This window comes from Dipodomys merriami, unplaced genomic scaffold (genome assembly GCF_024711535.1).
Source record: "Dipodomys merriami isolate MVZ:Mamm:240054 unplaced genomic scaffold, mDipMer1.0.p SCAF_70, whole genome shotgun sequence".
In the NCBI taxonomy this organism is placed as follows: Eukaryota; Metazoa; Chordata; class Mammalia; order Rodentia; family Heteromyidae; genus Dipodomys; species Dipodomys merriami.
This window is the reverse complement of record NW_027206291.1, coordinates 4,672,808-4,691,940: the sequence shown is the minus strand read 5'-3', so window position 1 is coordinate 4,691,940 and position 19,133 is coordinate 4,672,808. Positions and strand designations below refer to the sequence as shown.

Below are 19,133 nucleotides of genomic sequence, written 5' to 3'. Positions count from 1 at the left end.
AAAAATATGGAACGCTTCACGAATTTGCGTGTCATCCTTGCGCAGGGGCCATGCTAATCTTCTCTGTATCGTTCCAATTTTAGTATATGTGTTGCCGAAGCGAACACAACATAAAGCTTGCTGATTTCGCTATTTAAAGACCTCGGCATAGAAACACTTTACAGTTAGGTGACCTCGCTGGCCATTCTGTGGGATCTTTTTTGGTAATTGCCCCCAAGAAAGAATGCCTTTCACTTTAGTATTTTACTTTGAGTATCTCATTAGGTTTTAAAATAAATCTTCAGATATCGATCTAGGAAGAGGTCTGGAGCGCAGCCGCTTAAGCCGCGAAGACTTGTGGGAAATCTCTATGCAAATGAGACGGGCCACACGCGGCTCCGCCCTCCTGCCTCGTAGAGCCTGGACTCCGGGAACGAGGGCGAGCCAGACCTCCGCGGGCGGCCACGGGTATCCCAGGGTGCTCCAGTGGACGAGGACTTTCTGGCCTAGCGTGCTCGCTGGCGTCCCTGGCCCGTCGCGGACGCTGGTGAAGGCGAAGGCGGCGGCGGCCGTGGGCAGCGGCGAGGGCGGCAGAGGCCGGGACGCGCCTCAGACACCGGGCCGGCCGCCAGGGAGACGCGGGCAGTATGTCGGACCACGCTGCGCCCGCGGCCCCGGGGCCTGGGCCTAACGGCGGCGGCGGCGGCGGCGGTCCGGCCCCAGCGCGCGGCCCGCGCACCCCCAACCTGAACCCCAACCCCCTCATCAACGTGCGCGACCGGCTGTTCCACGCACTCTTCTTCAAGATGGCTGTCACCTACTCGCGGCTCTTCCCTCCCGCCTTCCGCCGCCTCTTCGAGTTCTTCGTGCTGCTCAAGGTGACGGGACCCCGATCACGCCCCCCCCAACCCCGATCCTCTATCCCAGAGGCCTCATACCCTCTGACCCCGAGCGTGCCACATCTGACCCCGAGCGCCTAGAGCTGGAGTGCCACCCTGCCCATCTCCGCCTAGGAAGAATGCCAAGTGACAGGCTGTCACCGCGTCGTCGACCCTAGTCCCGGCCTCCTCCTTCCCGGGTCCCCCATCTCCTTTAGCGGCCCTTACCTCCCCAGGGCCCTCCTCCTGCCCTTTGACCCCTGACTCTGCAGCCTGGGATCCTGAACCCCCACTCACCCTAGTCTGGCCTAGTACCCAGCCTATCGCCATACCGGTTTTCCCTTCAGCCCTGGGAGCCGCCCTCTTGCCCTGGCTCTTGCGCTGACAGTGGCTCCTTTTGGTGTTCCCCTTCCTGGAACCTTCCACCTGCCCACAGCTCTTCCTGTGCTGAGCCTCTCAGGGCCTTGCTTGGGACAGGGGCTTCCTGCTAGGGTGAGCAGCAGCAGTTTCACAGCTGCCTTGCCTGGGTCTGATTAAACCTCCTATGGGGCTCTGCCTGCCTGTCCTGTCCATGCCCACTTCTTGAGGCCTCAGGAAGGACAAGTGCCAGCCTCCAGGAAGGAGTTTGGCCCCGGGAAACAGCTAGGTCACCTGGGTTCTAGGTTTCTGACTCCCCCCAGAAAATGGAGAAATGGCAGGGGCAGTGTTGATATCGCTGAGCAAGCTCCTCCTTTTTCTTTCGTTTTCTTTTTGTGTGTGTGCCAGAGTACTGAGTCTTGAACTCAGGGCTTGGGTGCTGTCCTTGAGTTTTATTCTGCTTATGGCAAGCACTCTACCACTTCCAGCTTTTTTTTTTTTTTGGTGGTTAATTGGAAGTGGAGGCTCACGGACTTTACTGCCCAGGCTGGGATCGAACTGTAATCCTCAGATCTCACCCTCCTGAGTAGCTAAGATTATAGGTGTGAGCCACTGATGTACCATCACTTCTGGCCGCCACTTCTGGCTTTTTGCTGGTTAATTGGAGTTAAGTGTCTCTCGGACCTTCCTGCCCAGGCTAGCTTCAAACCATGAGCCCCTCTGGTGCCTGGCTTTTTCTTCCTGTCTGCAGAAAGGGATTAATGCCCATGGACAGGGGAGGTAAGGGTGTGGGCTGAGCAGTTGGGTGGAAGCTGGCTGCTCTTCGGGGTTTGGTGTAAAGGAGCCGAAACCTGGCCCTTGGACGAAGCTGGGAGCCAGTCCTGGCCTCAATCAGAACTTCTAAGTAAGTCCCCCTGCATGTGCAGATAGCACAGTGCCCAGGTGTGAGGAGCTGGCCTTTCAGGCAGGTGCTGCACCCTAAAACAGCAGGTTCTGCCTGCCTTCTTCCTCTCTGTAGCCCCTAGCACAGCTTGGTTCTTCCCTGTCCTGTTGAGAGGTGATGGTGGCTGAGGAGGTGGTTCTGTGACACTGAATCTGGAATCCTGTATCAGAGTCTCTGATGCTCTGAACCTGTGGACAAAGGCTTGTGTGTGGAGTGGATTTTCCTCAGAGTGGTCTGAGTCTCTGAAGGGGCTCAGGTGCCTTTGAGCACCACTGTCACTGAGGTGCCCGCCCATGCCAAACCTCCCTGAAGGTGTGCTTGGTGTGGTGGAGAACCACACTCTGGTCCCACTGCCTCCTGATGTAGAAGGGGCTGGCCTTTGGGGGATCCCTGCAGCCCTGGCTCTTGTCTTCCAGGCAGGTGCCACTCAGAGCAGTACAGCTTGGGTTGGGCCACTGGCACTGGTCACCCTGTGCTGCCAAGTAGGAGCCTCAAAGAAGGTAGAGCCCTTGGGATGCCTTCAGCCTCCCTGAGTCTCTCAGCTTAGAGATGCTGGATGGTGGGATTGCTGGTAGAACTGAGGATTTGTTCATCAGGAAGTGTGCCATCACAGCTGGTGCCTTTTATTTCCTTTATTTGTGAAGCCCAGGCCGGAACAACTGCTTTCTGAGGCTGTGCTGGGTTCCAGGAAGCTCTCTTTCTTCTCTGCTTCCTGCCCACCAGGCCGCCTGGCTGCTGCTCTGTGGACCTGAGTAGCCAAACCCTGTTTCCACACACTCTGAGCCTCGGGCTGCTGGGAAAGGTGGCTGCGTCCTGGCCCAGAGACTAGTAAGACAGAGAGGGTAAACCTGCAGTGCTGTCTTCTGGCAGCCAGTGAGCAGTGCTGGAGGTGGCCAGGGCCCTGCTCTCTGGTGAGTCGGGATAGCAAGCAGTGTGCCCCTCTTGGGGATACCGAGGACCGAGGAGAGGACAGACTCCAGGCCCCTACTCTCTCTTGGGGGAGGAAGGGACTGTCACTATGGCCACTCCTGGGAGTCTCTGTGCTGTGCCCTTGGGAGGGAAGCAGCGGGGTGCTGAGTAGAAAAGACCTGGGTTCCTGCAGACTCTAGCTGGGGCTGTGGGGGGCTACCTTCTCAGAGGAGAAAAGTGTCGTCTCTTGAGACTCGCAGAGATAGGCCAGTGGGCTTGGACCTGGTTCCTGGGGATCAGGAAGTGAGGCCAGGGGGCTTCCTGGAGGCGGTGGCAGGGGCAGGCAGCTTCTGCAGCCTCGTGTCTGCTAGTGCTTCGTCCCTGTCTCCCTGTGCTCTGGGATGCAGCACCGAAGGTGCATTGGGGAAGGGTGGTGCCAGGAGTGAGGCTGAGCATGGGGTGGGGAAGTGCAGGGGAGTGGCCACCGAAGTGGAGAGCCAGGGTCCTGGCAGTCGAGCCCAGGGCAAGCTGGCTGGAAGTTTGGGGACAGCAGTGGGACACAGGGTTTGGTCTGGGTCACCAAAGCATGTGGAGTGGCAGAGGGCAGCCTTGGCCAGAGGACCCAGGGGTGAGTCTGGCTGGGTGTTACCCGCTCATTGCTCTGGAATGGGGAAACTGAGTCCCAGACAAGAGCTGGTCTTGTTGGGTAGGGCAGAGACCCAGTAGGTTAGTGGAGGAAACCACATGGGTGTCTTCTGGGCCTGACCAGCATGGGGCACCTGGTTTGAGAGTGTGACCATTGCTAGGGCAGCTGGAGGGGGATACCAGGGTAACAGCTGAGCCACAGCTCTAAGGGGCCTAGAGGCTATGTGACCAAGTCCACACATCCACAGAGGCTGACCCCACTGTGGGGTCAGGTCCAGGCCTGTGGGAGGCGTGTGGGGCAGGACGTGGGTCCCTCAGCATCACCTCGGCTTCAGGTCTGCCCAGGGCCACTGGTCTGTTCATGGTGATGGTCAGCTGGAGGCCTGGTCTGCCGTCCTTGTGACCTCAGGTCTGCAACCCCTCTGCCCCAGTTCTTCCTCTGTGAGTTCGGGCAGTGGTGGCCGGGTATCCCTGAGAAGCAGGCAGCCCCTGGCTTGGGACATGCTGTGTCACCACTGTTGTGTGGTGCAGGCCTGTTGTCCAGTGCTGACCCCTAGCTTTTGGTGCTTTTGGTTGTGAGGGACAGAAGCTTTTACTTCCACTTGGCCCCAGAGGAGGAGCTTTGAATCTCTTGCGAGCCTTGTGCCAGCTTCTGCTGTGATCCAGGATGCCAGCAGGAGCTGAGACCTATGGCCTCTTTCTGCCATTTGCTGAGTCTTTGCTCACTTGAGGTTATAGCCATTGGGTCTGGCCAGAATACTCCACGGGGGGGGGGGGGAGGGGGGGGAAGGTCCGGCTGCCTGTGGGCATGGAAGGGGTAGAGTTCTGGCAGTTGTGCTCATGACTCTGTGGTCACCAGCAGCTCATTCTTCCCCGAATACCGGCCTCTGTCAGCAGAAAGGTTTTGTGCTCTAGCATCTCTGGTCTGGGTGGGCCTCTCTGGCTGTAGTTTTAGAGTCCAGACACCTCTTCCCTGGGGAGTCTGGGAACTCTGGAAGTGCATTTGGCAGGCATGTATATGGCATGGGAGACTGTGCTGGCACAACTGGTAAAACATCCAGTTCTTAGCAGAGTACCATACAACTCCCTGGAACCCCCTTTCCCCTAGGGTCCTCCACCTGTTCCATGCCAGAGCAGTCATGACAGCCCTGCATGTCCCCAAATACCACCAGGGCCCCTGAGGGTGAAGGTGGCTGCTGTTCCACTTTATAGATGAGGAAGCTTCTTGGGCCTGTCCTGAATGCCTGGGTCCTGCCCACAAGGGTCAGCTGTGTCCTTGGCCTGTGTCAGGCCTGGCAGGGGTGCAGAGGCTGCCTAGCCAGGAAAGGCTATTCTTAGCTGGTGAGATCAGGGGCTCTGAGGACAGAGGCAAACTGGTATATGTGTAGTCCAGAGCCCAGCTGGCCTCACCTGCGTGGCAGGCCTCGCAGGCAGCCTGGTGGACACAGAACTGGTGCCCTGAGCCCAGCCCCACATCTTGGGTGGAGTCTCACCCACAAGACCCGACAGAGAGCCTGTCTTCTCCCTGAGAAATCATGGCCAGTCACCAGTATTCAGAGCCTAAGGCCTTTAACCAGGGGGCTCACTCTTACAATCCTAGTTATTCAAAAGATCTGAGATCAAATCAGAGATCAGAGGACCAAGAGTCAAAGCCAAGCCCACGCTGGAAAGTTGGTGAGATTCTTATCTCCGGTTAACCAGAAGTAGAAAAGCCAGAAGTGGGGGTGTGGCTCCAGTGGTAGAGTGCCAACCCAGACCCTGAGTTCAAGCTCCAGTACTTGCACACACCAAAAAAAAAGAGAGAAAGACCCAAGACCCATGAGCCTTTCATGGGCCGTAGGCCCAATCAGGACTTGAGTTGCCGGGGACTCCCTTCTCCTCCTGTCGCCTGCCAAGCAGGTCCACTCACTGCTGTTCTCCTCAGGCCCTGTTTGTGCTCTTCGTGCTGGCCTACATCCACATCGTCTTCTCCCGCTCACCCATCAACTGCCTGGAGCATGTGCGTGACAGGTGGCCCCGGGAGGGCATCCTTCGCGTGGAGGTGCGGCACAACTCGAGCCGCGCACCCGTCTTCCTGCAGTTCTGTGATGGCGGCCGCCAGAGCTTCTCGGGCCTGGCTGTGGAGCCAGGAGGCCTGGAGCTGGAGGAGGAGGAGGAGGAGGAGCTGACCATGGAGATGTTTGGGAACAGCTCTGTTAAGGTGAGCTCTGATCAGCGGGTGTAAAACTGAGTGAAGGAGACCCATGCCAGGAGAGGGGGCCACCCTTCAAAGGGCTTGGCAGCACGCTGTCTGCTTGGCCTTGATGGCCTTCAGTGAGGGGTTCCCTGCTGTTACGTGGAGATGGGCCTGGTTCTGGGGTGGTGGAAGGCAGAGTGGCAGAGGAGAAGACAAGGGCTGAGCCAAGAAATCTGCACCCACCTGAGGTGGCACGGTGGTAGAGGGTCCTCTCAGCCTCCATCCATGATGGAGAGAAACTCATGCTCTAGCTATGGCGGGGTGAGGGAGGGGGGTATTAGGGGGAGCACCTGAGTGACACTTGCCCTGGGACCTGAGGCCTCTGCCCAAACTCTGCTTGAGTCCCCAGCTTCAGGGCTCAAACCCTTTCCTGGAACCACATATGGGGGAGGCTTGGGACTGGGGTAGAGTTCTGGGCCTTGACAGAAGTACAGAAAGTTTGAGCCTTGTTTGTGATAGGACAGTGGTCCCAGTCTGGGGGGAGGGAGGGGGAGGAGCCCAGGGGCTGCACCTGGAAGAGTTGGTCCTCAGGTCCCAGATGACCACACTGATGCCTTGGTCCCTGGTTGCCCACAGTTTGAGCTGGACATTGAGCCCAAGGTGTTCAAGCCACCAGGTGGAGCTGAGGCCTTGAATGACAGCCAGGAATTTCCCTTCCCGGAGACACCTGCCAAAGGTATACTCAGAGCTGTGGGCCAGTGGGGTGGGGGTGGGGCCCACGAGCCAGGGCTCACCGGCCCTGTCCCTACAGTGTGGCCCCAGGATGAGTACATCGTGGAGTACTCGCTGGAATATGGCTTTCTGCGGCTGTCACAGGCCACGCGCCAGCGCCTCAGTATCCCCGTCATGGTCGTCACGCTGGGTGAGTCCAACCCCGTGCCACAGGGTGTCATGCTGCCATGGGGTGGGACCGGGGCCCAAGGACCCCACCCAGCCACAGGACACCTCCCGGGGCACCTTTTTCCCTGCTCTGCCAGCCCTGACTGCGCCCTCCCACAGATCCTACTCGAGACCAGTGCTTTGGGGACCGGTTCAGCCGCCTGCTGCTGGATGAGTTCCTGGGCTATGATGACATCCTCATGTCCAGTGTGAAGGGCCTGGCTGAGAATGAGGAGAACAAGGGTAGGGTACAGGCCGGGATGGTGGGTCCGGCCCAGGCAGGTAGGGGAAGGTGTGGGTCTAGGCCGTTCTCACTGCCTTCCCCACAGGCTTCCTGCGGAACGTGGTGTCTGGTGAGCACTACCGCTTTGTCAGCATGTGGATGGCCCGCACATCCTACCTGGCCGCCTTCGTGATCATGGTCATCTTCGTGAGTGTGAGGGGCCGGTGGGGTCCTGGGGAGGAGCTGTGGGTGGGGCCTCGGTAGGGGCGGGGCTCTGGGGTGTCAACTCCCCGCAGCCCCTCACCCCTGCTCCTCCCTTGCAGACACTCAGCGTGTCCATGCTGCTCCGCTACTCCCATCACCAGATCTTCGTCTTCATCGGTGAGTCCCGGCCAGCCGCGGGGGGCGGGGCGGGCTCGCCCCCAGGCCCTCACGAGTGGCCCCCGCGCCCTGTGCCCGCAGTGGACCTGCTGCAGATGCTGGAGATGAACATGGCCATCGCCTTTCCCGCAGCACCTCTGCTGACTGTCATCCTGGCCCTCGTCGGTGAGGACTCTGCCCAGCACCCCCCACCCTCACCCCACCCCGCCTGCTCCAACCGTGCTGCCTGTCCCCGCAGGGATGGAGGCCATCATGTCTGAGTTCTTCAACGACACCACCACAGCCTTCTACATCATCCTCATCGTGTGGCTGGCTGACCAGTACGATGCCATCTGCTGCCACACCAACACCAGCAAGCGGCACTGGTTGCGGTGAGCCGGGCGGGGCGGGGCGGGGCGGGGCGGGGCGGTTGGAGGGCTGGGGACAAGGGGCAGTGTGGGGTCCAGGCAGGTGAGTCTGCCAGTGCTCATGGCCCTGCCCTGCACAGGTTCTTCTACCTGTACCACTTCGCTTTCTACGCCTACCACTACCGCTTCAATGGGCAGTACAGTAGCCTGGCCCTGGTCACATCCTGGCTGTTCATCCAGGTGAGGCCTGGGTGGGTAGGAGGGTCTGGTGGTACGCAGGGGAGACAGGCTGGTGAGGTGGCCAGGTCCCCAGGGCAGTGTGGGTCCTTGCTCTGGGCCTTGCTGCCCCCTGGCACACTGCTGCTGGGGGCACAATCTCCTGTAAGCCAGCCCCACCCCGCAGGGCAGCGTGGACAGCGGGTGGACAGCGGTATGGTGTCCCCCTCTCCTGGTCTGGGGCCTTCCTGGGCTCTGACCCGCCTCTTCCACCCACAGCATTCCATGATCTACTTCTTCCACCACTACGAGCTGCCAGCCATCCTGCAGCAGATCCGCATCCAGGAGATGCTGCTACAGAGCCCACAGCTGGGTCCTGGGACGCCCACGGCGCTGCCCGACGACCTGAACAACAACTCTGGCACCCAAGCCACCACCCCTGACCCTGCAGGCCAGCCACTCGCCCTGGGCCCGGGCTCCACTGGAGTCGGCGGAGGGCCTGGGCCTGGAGCTGCAGCACCCAGCTCCCTGGGGGCTGTGGCAGCATCTGTGGCAGCAGCCACTGGAAGTGACCTGGGCTGGATGGCCGAGACAGCTGCCATCATCTCTGATGCCTCATTCCTGTCTGGCCTGAGTGCCTCACTATTGGAGCGACGGCCTGCGAGATCCCTGAGCCCCAGTGGGAGCCCACCCCACACCTCCCAGGACAGTGCTCCTCAGAGTGACTCATTGGCATCTGATGCAGCCCCAACGGAGGCTTCGGGGAGTGGACCCAGCCCTGCCACCCCAGGCTCAACAGATGCACCCTCCCAGGTCGGGTCCTGAGAAGCCCCTGAGCCACCTGTCCCTGCTTCTGCAGCTGGTGGGGCGGAGGAAGCCATCCCTGGGGGGCACCAGTGTCCTCTACCTCCTTCTTCCGGACCACCTGTCTGCTCAGGATGGTGGGGGGTTCATCCAGTTTGTGAGAGGTGGGGCCTGTCTTGCCAGATCAGATGTGGAGCCCACCAAGGCTTGACCTGCTAGTCAGCTGGGTTTGTGGTGGTCTGTGAAGGGGATGGAGTGGAGACTTGGAAGGTTCTGGAAGATCTGAGTGTACTGGCCCATGTGCAGTCCAGGGCAGCAGTAGGTCAAGGTGGGCAAGGCTACCACGCGGAGGAGCAGGCAGGGCGGGACGGGGCCTCGCACACCTTTGTGCTGTCCAGCCCTGCCTGGTGCTCCCTGCGCAGTGCCTTCTCCACGGCCACCCCTGTCCACGAGAGCGACCAGCCTGGGGTCCCCAAGAGAGAAGCGCTGCGGCTCAGGCGCAGGGACACAGGTGCCAAGAGCAGTGGCCAGGGTCCAGCCCTGCTCGCACGGGAGTGGGCCGGCTCAGGCTGCTCATTCCATTCTATTTAATTGCGGTGTACGAAGTTGTTTGTATATAGAATAAACTGTCTGTGGACAGGGTGCGGTCTGCATGTTCGGGGGACCCGGCCCTCCCGGCCCACCCTGCCTGGACGGCTGGCAGGTGGGTGGCAGCTGTGGCTCCGTCCGCTCCTCACTGCTGGTCCTCGTCGTCATCTGGGCTGCCTGCTGCCTGCCGCAGGCGCAGGGGCCGGCGGCGCGCGCCGCTCCCGCTCCCGAGCTGGGCCCGCAGCTCCCCGCGCCTCAGCAGGGCTTGGCGGAGGCGCTCCTTCACGTCCTCGATGTGCCGTGCCAGCGCCTCCAGCTCGGCCGCGCGCGGGGCCGCCGGCCTCCCGTTGGAGCACAGCCACACGGGGCCCCCTGGTGGCAGGGGCTCCACACAGGCGTCAGCTTCACCCGCCTCCGAGTCCTGGGCCGCAGCCGCCCCTGGCTCCAGCAGGAAGCGCACTCGGCGCTCTTTGCCCACAGCCCTGCGCACACGTTTCCAGCGCCCGGGGCCCTCGGGGTCCAGCCGCGGCTCCTCGGCTCCACTAAGGACAGGAACGGGGCGAAGCAACGCCCCACCGGCCACGTCCACCTCGGCCACAGTGGCCTGCAGGGAGGCCCGGAGCCCGGGCCCCACCAAGGGTTGTTGGTCCCTCCCACAGGTGGCCCGTCCTTACCTGGGCTCTGACTCCAGCCTTTCCTGTGGCCCCTCTGGTGGCCCGGTGTTGAGCGCCCGGTGGATTTTCTGAGACCGACACAGTCCCCATTGGTGGTGTGCTGGGCTAGGGGCCCACCGCCCTGGCAGGCCTGCAGCCCGCCCTGCCCCTGTGCAGCCACAGCCCACCTCACCTGGCTGGTGTGCAGCCAGTACTGCAGCCTGTTGCCACGGCGGATGCGGGGCAGTGCCAGGCGGTAGAAGACATGCTCACCCAAAGAGCTAAGCAGGGCACTGCCCAGGCCCAGGCAGAGCAGCACGAAGAGCCCCGAGAAGTGGTAGATGCCCATTTGGAGGGTCTGGGATGGAACACAAGCAGGGATCCCACATGATCACATGACAAAGACCCCTGCATGGAGAGGGTGGGGTCCGGACCAGAGGAGGGCCTGGGGCCTGTGGAGCCAGGATGAGATGGGGACGTGGCAGCTGGGGTTTTGTAGGACAAAAACAAGTGCGCAAGAATGATCAGGGAGTCTGGCACCTCAGGCAGCCTCCAGGGCCCCTATGCCTACCCTCCACCTCGGCCTGAAGCCCTTCCTCACCTCCGTCACGGCGAAGGCCCGCTTTCCACAAGGCACCATCTTGTACCACTTGTCGTGGAGCAGGTCGATGAAGCCAGAAGATTTGTAGCGGCTGATGAACTCAGACAGGTTGGAAGTAAGGGGTGAGTTCTGGGGCAGTCCAATGCCGTAGCCTGGGGAACCCAGGCAGGTGGAACACAACCCCAGGAGAGCTGTACCCCCACATGGGGCACCTCAGCCCTGCCCCCACGAGCCCCCTGGCTCCCCACCATTCGGCCCCCCTCACCCTCAATGGCGAAAGGCTTGCCCACTGTCAGCAATTTACAGTCCGCGTCGATGGACACCTCGTAGTCCAGCAGTGACTTGTCCATGATGAAGGCATTGAGTTTGGGGGGGTCGCTCCTGGGGGGAGGCAGGGTCAGTGGGGTAGGATCGGCAGCTCGACCTCCCCCACACACCCTGCCCCCGGGCCGGGTCTCACGTGAGCATGGCCACGCCATCGGGCGTGGTGGGTGCACTGTGGCGCCGCATGTGTGCGTACATCTCCGGGAAGCTGGCCTTGATGTAAGCCTCCGCACTGCTCTCCCATACCGTCCCGAAGCGGAAGCCCTGGGACGGGTGGTGCAGCTGTGGGGAGTGGGCAGAGATCAGCAGTGCCCACCATCCTGGGAACCCCTCCCCAGCCATGATACCCATCAAGATCCTGGCCCTGCCCAGGGGTCCCTGGGGGCAAGGTCACTTGGTCGAGACCTTTGGTTTACAAAGCCTGAGCATCCATCTACATGGGGAGGAAATGTCACCTTCAACTTGCCTCCTCAGTGGCTTCTCTTGGGGTCCTAAGGGAACCCCAAACCCCACACTACTCTCTTCTGTCCCCTTCACATTCACATGCCCCTCAGATTCCCATTCTACCCCACCCCACCCCCACAGCCAGTCCACCTGTATACCAGGAACAAACCACCTACTGTAGGCCTGCCCAGACTCACCAGGGCCAAGCCCAACCATGCTCTTCAGCATCCATGCAATCACCCTCCCTTCCAACCTCCCCCTCCCCCCTCCCATCCTTCCAATCACCCTCCCTCCAACCTCCCACCCACCCCACCCCCAATCCTCCCATTATGCATCCAGGATCTAACCCTGGACCAGCCCACTCTTCCCCAATCCTGCTTTTTTCCTTTTCAAGCCCTAGTACTGGGCTTGAACTCTGGGCCTGAGTGCTGTCCCTAAGCTCTTTTACTCAAGGCTAGTGTTGTACCAATTGAGCCAGGGCTCCACTTTCAGCTTTTTTGTATGTGGTTAATTAGAGGCAGGGCTGGCTTCAACGCTTGATCTTCAGATCTCAGCCTCTGAGTAGCTAGAATTACAGGTGTGAACCATCAGTGCCAGGCTTCCAATCTTGCTTCTTTCCTTCCTGCATTTTTTTTTTTTGTTGTTGTTCAGTCGGGGGGCTTGAACTCTGGGCTTGGGCACTGTCCCTGCGCTCTTCAGCTCAAGGCTAGTGCTCTACCGCTTGAGCCATAGCTCCACTTCCAGTTTTTGAGTGGTTTATTGGAGATAAGATTCTCACAGACTTTCCTGCCTGGGCTGACTTTGAACAGTGATCCTCAGATCTCAGCCTCCTGAGTAGCTAGGATTACAGGTGTGAGCCACTGGTGCCCGGCTCTTCCTTCCTTCCTTCCTTCCTTCCTTCTTTCCTCCTTTCCTCCTTCCTTTTTTTTTTTCTTTTTGTTGTTGTTGTAGGGCTTGATCGGGGCCTGGCTGCTGTCCCTTGAGCAATTCAGCTCAAGGCGAGCACTCTACTACTTGAGCCACAGCGCCACTTCCAGTTTTCTGGTGGTTAATTGGAGATCAGAGTCTCAAGGACTTTCCTGCCTGAGCTGGTCTTGAACCTCGATCCTCAGATCTCAGCCTCCTGAGTAGCTAGGATTACAGGCGTGAGCCACCAGCACCTGGCCTTTCTTTCTTTTTTGTTCTTTCTACTAGTATTGGGGCTTCAACATGAGGCTTCACTCTCTAGCTTGACTTTTTCACTCAAAGATGGCACTCTACCACTTGAGCCATACTTCCCTTTCTGGCTGCTGCGGCTGTTGTTGGATGGCTATGCCCTGTGTTCGCCATTCCCTGACCACACTTTGGTACAGCATCCTCCATCCCATGTTGACCACGTACCTTGGGGTCATGGATTCCTGACAGCTCCTCAAAGGTCTTGTCCCCCACCATGACAGCTGCCAGATTGGCCGTGTAGCTCGACAGGACCAGCAGGCAGAAGATGGCCCAGAGGTTCATGAGGAAGCGCCCAGTGGGACATTTGGGCGTCTTGCTGGAGACTGTACGCCCGAAAAGGATGGCATAGCAGAGGTTGAGAGCCGAGGAGTAAGAAAACACAGTGTCCCGGTTACGGCCACGTGGCGTGAGGCCATAGGGACTGCGCCACTCGTACAGGGTGAGGAAAAGCGCGGTCAGGTGCAGGGCGGCGAAGACGCCCACCCACATGGACCAGTGCAGAGGCCACATGAAGGCCCCGATGGGTGAGGCGGTGTCGCGAGTGCGCACCATGATGCCCAGACTGGTAGAGAAGAAGGGGCTGGTGAAGTCCACCACCTGAGAACGGGCTGAGTTGATGCTGAAGCTAGTGACCGCCATGTGGGCCCTGCCAGCCAGCAGATCACCCACCAGGCCGGTCCAGCGGCCATCACGCAGGGCCCCGTACTTGCCATCGCCCACAATGTACAGCTCGAAGTCAAAGGGTGTGTCCTCAGCCAGCCGCTCCAGCAGGTCAATGCAGTAACCATAGCAACATTTACGCAGGGCCCAGGGCACAGAGCCATTGGCCAGTGCAGCAAACAGTGCGTCTAGTGTGGCTGAGTCATTGGTGCTAGGGTCCAGGCACAGCTGTCCCGCTGGGCACTGCCCGTCCTCATCCGGCTCACGCACAAACACAAAGGGATGTTCCACTAGTGTCACCACACGAAGCTTTGGCCGAGTCTGGGCCCCGGGTGGGGATGGGGGGCGGACACCGGCAGTGCCTGGTTCCAAGACCAGCTGCCCGTCCCGCCAGCTGCCCACCGTAGCCCAGGCTGGGTCACCCCGCGGGTCTCTGCGCAGGCTCCACACCTTGAAGCTTCGGGTTATATGCACTTGGGATGAACTTGTCACCCACACAGGCCCCGTACGGCCCTGGAAGGAGGTGTTGGCCAAGAACCTGGGGGTGAGGGGTGTGAAGAGAGGCTGGAACACACATGTAGGCCCCACTGGGGTTCCTGGACTAAACAGTGGGGTCCACTTTTCCCAACCTGATCTGATTCCTTCCTAGCGGACGCACCTGTCCCCCTGAATACCTGGCCTGCAGCCAACTTAACCACCCAGGTGCCAAAGACTTAGAGCTGATTATTACTGGGGGATTGTTTGCCCCAGCTAGGAGCTGCAGAGTGAGCTTGTAGCCTTGTGCCCACCAACTATACCACTTTTTCATGCCCCAAAATGCCGTGCTTCATTTTCAAGGATGAAGACAGCTATACAGCAAATTGTGTGTGTGTGTGTGTGTGTGTGTGTGTGTGTGTTTGCATGCACGTGTGTGCATTGAGGCTTGAACTTACGGCCTGAGTGCTGTTCCTAAACTTTTTTGCTCAAGGCTAGCACTCTACCACTTGAGCCACAGTGCCACTTCTGGTTTTGGAGCTGGGTCTCACAGACTTTCCTGCCCAGGCTGGCTTTGAACTGGGATCCTCAGATCTCAACCTCCTGAGTAGTTAGGATCACAGGTATGAACCATCCAGTGTCCAGTGGAGCTGCTATTTTAATACAAAGGGGCCGGGCTGGGAATGTGGCTTAAAGGTAGAGTGTTTGTGTAGCATGCATGAAGCCTTGGGTTCCATTCTTCAGTACCACATATACAGAAAAGGCCAAAAGTGGTGCTGTTGCTCATGTGGTAGAGTGCTAGCCTTGAGCAAAAGAAGTTCAGGGACAGTTTTCAGGCCCTGAGGAGTTCAAGCCCTACGACTGGAAAAAAAAATACAAAGGGGCCAACATAGCTTCGTGAGAAGGTAACCCTGATGTATTGCGAGTGATCCACCAGCTCCCAGCTTGTTGGATTTTTTTTTTGGTCGGTTGTAGGGCTTGAACTCTGGGCGTGGGCATTGTCCCTGAACTCTTCAGCTCAAGGCTAGCCCTCTACCACTTGAGCCACAGTGCCACCTCTGGTTTTCTGGGGGTTCATTGGAGATAAGAGTCTCACGGACTTTCCCACTCTGGCTGACTCAGAACTGTGATCCTCAGATCTCAGCCTCCTGAGTAGCTAGGATTACAGGTGTGAGCCACCAGCACCTGGCAACTTGTTGGATTTTTCAGACAGAGCCACATTGATTAGCCATCTGCCTTCTGCCTAGGCCTTCTATCTACTGAGATCATGGCAGGGCCACCACACTTGGCAGATGGGTACTTGAGGGCCCAGATCCCCTCCCCTAAGCTCCCCACTCACCGTGCCAAGAAGCTCCCTGCAGACTCTGGTCCCGCCCGTGGCAGCTCCTCACAGTTGACTGTGGTCGGGAGCAGGGCTCGCTCGGGCTGCACGTGGGCTGCACTGCTCAGTGCCTGGGTCATGAGCTCCAGGGCATCATGAATGGCATCTTCCAGTGGGGGTCGGGTCACCTCACCCAATGCCAGCACACCAGGAGGTAAACCAGTGGTGGGCAGCGCCTCAGCAGGCAGCGGGGTACCCAGCAACCAGCGGGGCCCGGGTGGTGCGGCCTCAAGCACCCGGCCGATACGGGCAGTGTCACAGCCAAGGAGGACAACTGCGGAGACTGGGGCTTCCTCTCCTGCCAGTGTCCCCAGTGGGGCCAGGCGAGTGTGCAGTGCTGTGTCTTCAGTGTCTGGCCTGCTCAAGTCCAGCACAAGCTTTGGGGCCTGGCCTGCCCGACTTGTCCACAGGGCCACCAGACTACTGGGGTCCCGGACACGGCAGTGGACGAGGCCGATATTCTCCCAGGCATGCGCATGCAGCAAGGACACCAGCACATCCAGCAGCGTCTCCAGGGGGCTGGCCCAGTCCAGTTGCAGGTGAAACGGGGTCTGGGAAGGGGTGGCTATAAATTAGGGTGGGTGGTCTCCACATCCCACGATCCCCATTCTATCCCATCATAGATGTCCAATAAATAGATGTCATCTCAAAAGCCCTGCCTTCTCCCAGTCCAACCTTGCTCTCAACCCTCCTTGTTACTAGCACAAAGTTCAACCTCCTTAGCTTGACACTCAAGTTTTGGCTCTGCCCACTGTGACAGTGCCCCACTTTGGAGATTTGGGGGGGGGTTGTTCTCCCAGCCAGAATACCCTTCTGTCACTAGACATTCTGCAAAACCCAGTTCTATTGCCCCTCCTCTCTGCAGATTTTGCCATCCATCTAGGCAAACCCTGGGCTTCCTTTATGAACTCCCTTGCCCCTTGGGTACCCACCTCCATCTCATTCCTTTTCATTTCTTGGGTTTTGTTTTGATAAATTTTTTTGGTCGGTTGTGGGGGCTGGACTATGGGCCTGGGCACTGTCCCTGAGCTCTTCAGCTTAAGGCTAGTGCTCTACCACTTGAGCCATACACCACTTCTGGCTTTTTCTACCTATGTGGTACTGAGGAATCAAACCCAGGGCCTCAGGCATGCAAGGCAAGCGCTCTACCACTGAGCCACCTTCCCAGCCCACCACCTCCATCTCATTCCTGATCTCATCCCCTCCTCCCCTACCTGAAGTCCCCTCAAAGGTCAAGAACCATGGCTCCCTGTGGACTGTCCAGTTGTAATACCCAAGCTCAGAGCTAATTGGATCACTCCCTACTAGGATCCCCTTCTCACACATTACTGTGCCCCGTAGGCTAGCACAGACTGGCTACCCCTCTATACCCAGGGCTTGTGTAGTGTTTTGGGGACTTGTTCCCAGGTGCATGGAGGCATAACAGCCTTACCAGACATCTAAGATAAATGGCACTTGGTCTGGGTGTGACCAGAGTGTTTGGTGCTGGAGGACAGACAGGGGATACAGCTTGAATCCCCGAGGGCCAGGCCGGTCTCAAAGGCCCTAAAAAGGCCAAGCTTAGGACACCAAAGACCCATGGGTGCAGTTCCCAAACATTACAGCAGAGGGCACCACAGGCCTGGGTTTGTGTCTGCACCTTTCATTAGGCCCGGGAAGGTTCCTGGATGGGGAGGGCGCGCCTTTGGGCCCAGAGTTCCCTCAAGTTGGGTTTGGAAGGAGGGAGGCAGTAGGGTCTTCAACCCTGGCCCTCCCTGCTTCCATGGGTCCCCCCTCACCAGGCCCCAGGCCTGAGCTGAGTTCTCCTCTTTGCTGGCTCTAGGAGGGAGGGGATCTTTCTCTAAAGATCCCTGGAAATCTGCCCCACCTTCTCTGCTCCCCTTATTTCTGAACAGAGCTGACATTAAGAAGAAAGAATTTGGGAGGCCCATCAAGGATGGGACGTGAATAACAGCGGCTGCCTGGGGACCGGGGCGCTGGAAGGGGTGGCGGGAAGAGCCATGCTTCGCTTTGAGGGTCCTCGGAAGAAAGGAGAGAATGCTGCCAGGAAAGAGGTCTTGGGGGCACCCCCACCTAACGGCTGCGCTCCCAACCACAGGTGATAGCAAGAACTCGGGGCTGCGGGGGCGGGGAGGGGGGGGAGGAGGGTCCGTCCAAGGAGGAGGAGAGACAGGGGGTCTCTGCAACACGTCTTACGGACTGGGGTCCGGAAAAGACCTGTGCGCCCTCAGAGAAGGCCCGCGTCCAGGCTTCAGAGGCATCCAGGCCCTGCGCCCCGGGGCTCCAGCCTCCTACCCAACAACCTCCCTGCGCCCCGGGGCAGCCCCCGGTCATCCCGCCCCTGGGTTCCCCGTTCCCGGTGCCCTGGGGACATCCGGCTTCCGGGAGTCCGGGCTCCCCCAAATCCCCACCCCGCAGCCTTCGCGCGCCTCCCGCCCCGAACCCCGGACCCCGGGCCCCGGTCCCCGGTCCCCGATCGCCGCGCGAGCGCGCGCGCGTGCGGCGCGTCCTGGCGTACCGGGGCGCCGAGGGGCGCGCGCGCCTCCCGCCGCAGCACGCTGAGCACCGGCGTCTCGGTGGCGGCCGCCAGGAACTGCAGCTGCCGCAGCTCGGGCCGCGCCTCCGGGAACGCCAGCAGGGCCGCCACGCCCGGCGCCGCCAGCATTTGGCATAAGCCGCGGGCGAGCGAGGCAGGGTCCCGGGCCGGGGGCGCGGCGACCACCAGCTCCACACTGAGGTTGTGCGGCAGCGGCGGTGCCAGGCTGGCCCGGGCGAGGGCGGCGCGGACGCGGGCGCGGGCGGCGGGCGCGCGGGGCAGGAGGGCGCCCAGGCGCACGGAGCCCCCCAGGCGGGCCAGGGCGCCGCAGGGCTGCGGGTGGCCGCGGGCTGCTCCCCAGCCCAGCGCCACCGCCAGCGCCAGCCCGAGCCACAGCACCCGCACAAACTCCATCACAAAGTTGCGCTCGGTGACCGCGGCGCGAGGAGGGACCGCCAGCCGTCCGCGATCCTCGTGTCCCCCCCGGGTGCCCGGTCCCCTCTGGGCAGCGCACGGCACCTCGTCTTGCCCGGGCCCCGCCGAGCCGCGCTTCCGCCGCCTGCGGGTCCCCAGCAGCCACTAGGGAGGAGAGGAATCACTGCCAGACCTGCTGGTGCCCTGCATGGGCAGGGCTGGGCACCCGCGCCCTGCTGCCAGCCTACCCATCCTGTAAATCTGCGGACGAGAAGGCAGGGCAGGCTCTGGGCAAGAATCCAGGGCTGTAACTGTTACTCCAACAACTAGCCCCTTTTCTCCAGGATCCTGGGGTGCCCTCCCGCACACCCTAGGGAATGTTGCCCATTGCTCAGACAGGGAAACTGAGGCCCAAACGTGCCCATGCTTCTAGAGAGCACTTGACCCAGTCTCCACCTACATCTGAGTTTTAGTTTTGGTGCCTATCCTGGGGCTTGAACTCAGGGCCTAGACTCTGTCCCTGAGCTTTTGCTCAAGGCTAGCACTCTACCACTTGAGCCACAGCGCCACTTCTGGCTTTTCCTGAGTAGTTTATTGGAGATAAGAGTTTCACAGGCTGCCAGTGGCTCACACCTGTAATCCTAGCTATTCAGGAGGCTGAGAGCTGAGGATCTCGGTTCAAAGCCAGCCCAGGCAGGAAAGTCTGTGAGACTCTTATCTCCAAAAAGCCACCAGAAAGCCGGAAGTGGCTCTGTGGTTCAAGTAGTAGAGCACTCACCTTGAGCTGAAAAGCTGAGGGACAGCGTCTAGTCCCAGAGTTCAAGCCCCACAACTGTCAATATAAAAAGAAGTCTCTCAGACTTTTCCTGCCTGGGCTGGCCTTGAACTGCAATCCTCACATCTCAGTCTCCTGAGTAGCTAGGATTACAGGCGTGAGCCACTGGAGCCTAGTTCTTTGCGATCTTGACCCGCTACCATTCAGCTCTGTGCAGAAAAGGTGGGTGTGCTTGGCCACTCCTCTGTCTCAAGGACCTGGGAGCCGTTGG

At 59.9% G+C, this 19,133-nt stretch overlaps 2 protein-coding genes and 1 non-coding gene across 6 annotated transcripts; 1 reads left to right on the top strand and 2 right to left on the bottom strand.

Moving 5' to 3' along the window:
- LOC138817878 (U6 spliceosomal RNA) lies at window positions 1–107 on the bottom strand. The gene has a single exon (XR_011368928.1). It is a non-coding gene; the product is annotated as a U6 spliceosomal RNA (small nuclear RNA).
- Window positions 108–404: 297 nt separating this feature from the next.
- On the top strand, window positions 405–9,439 carry Tmem259 (transmembrane protein 259). Of its 3 annotated transcripts, none has more exons than XM_070008573.1 (11): window positions 405–857; window positions 5,636–5,911; window positions 6,524–6,623; window positions 6,699–6,809; window positions 6,947–7,069; window positions 7,156–7,256; window positions 7,373–7,430; window positions 7,512–7,595; window positions 7,669–7,801; window positions 7,918–8,017; window positions 8,273–9,439. In XM_070008573.1, exons 1-11 carry the CDS (start codon window positions 627–629, stop codon window positions 8,816–8,818), a joined length of 1,863 nt encoding a protein of 620 aa, XP_069864674.1. In that variant the 5' UTR covers window positions 405–626; the 3' UTR covers window positions 8,819–9,439. The 3 variants fall into 3 exon arrangements, with proteins under 3 accessions (XP_069864674.1, XP_069864673.1, XP_069864672.1); XM_070008572.1 differs by having other exon boundaries at window positions 7,156–7,262; XM_070008571.1 differs by having other exon boundaries at window positions 7,373–7,595.
- On the bottom strand, window positions 9,440–18,087 carry Grin3b (glutamate ionotropic receptor NMDA type subunit 3B). Of its 2 annotated transcripts, XM_070008569.1 has the most exons (9): window positions 16,070–16,215; window positions 15,096–15,688; window positions 12,788–13,820; window positions 11,100–11,245; window positions 10,905–11,020; window positions 10,640–10,791; window positions 10,232–10,396; window positions 10,060–10,127; window positions 9,440–9,927 (listed from the first exon to the last, which is right to left on the bottom strand). In XM_070008569.1, exons 1-9 carry the CDS (start codon window positions 16,088–16,090, stop codon window positions 9,531–9,533), a joined length of 2,691 nt encoding a protein of 896 aa, XP_069864670.1. In that variant the 5' UTR covers window positions 16,091–16,215; the 3' UTR covers window positions 9,440–9,530. The 2 variants fall into 2 exon arrangements, with proteins under 2 accessions (XP_069864670.1, XP_069864671.1); XM_070008570.1 differs by lacking the exons at window positions 9,440–9,927; window positions 16,070–16,215 and adding an exon at window positions 17,656–18,087 and having other exon boundaries at window positions 10,056–10,127.
- Window positions 18,088–19,133: the final 1,046 nt, after the last annotated feature.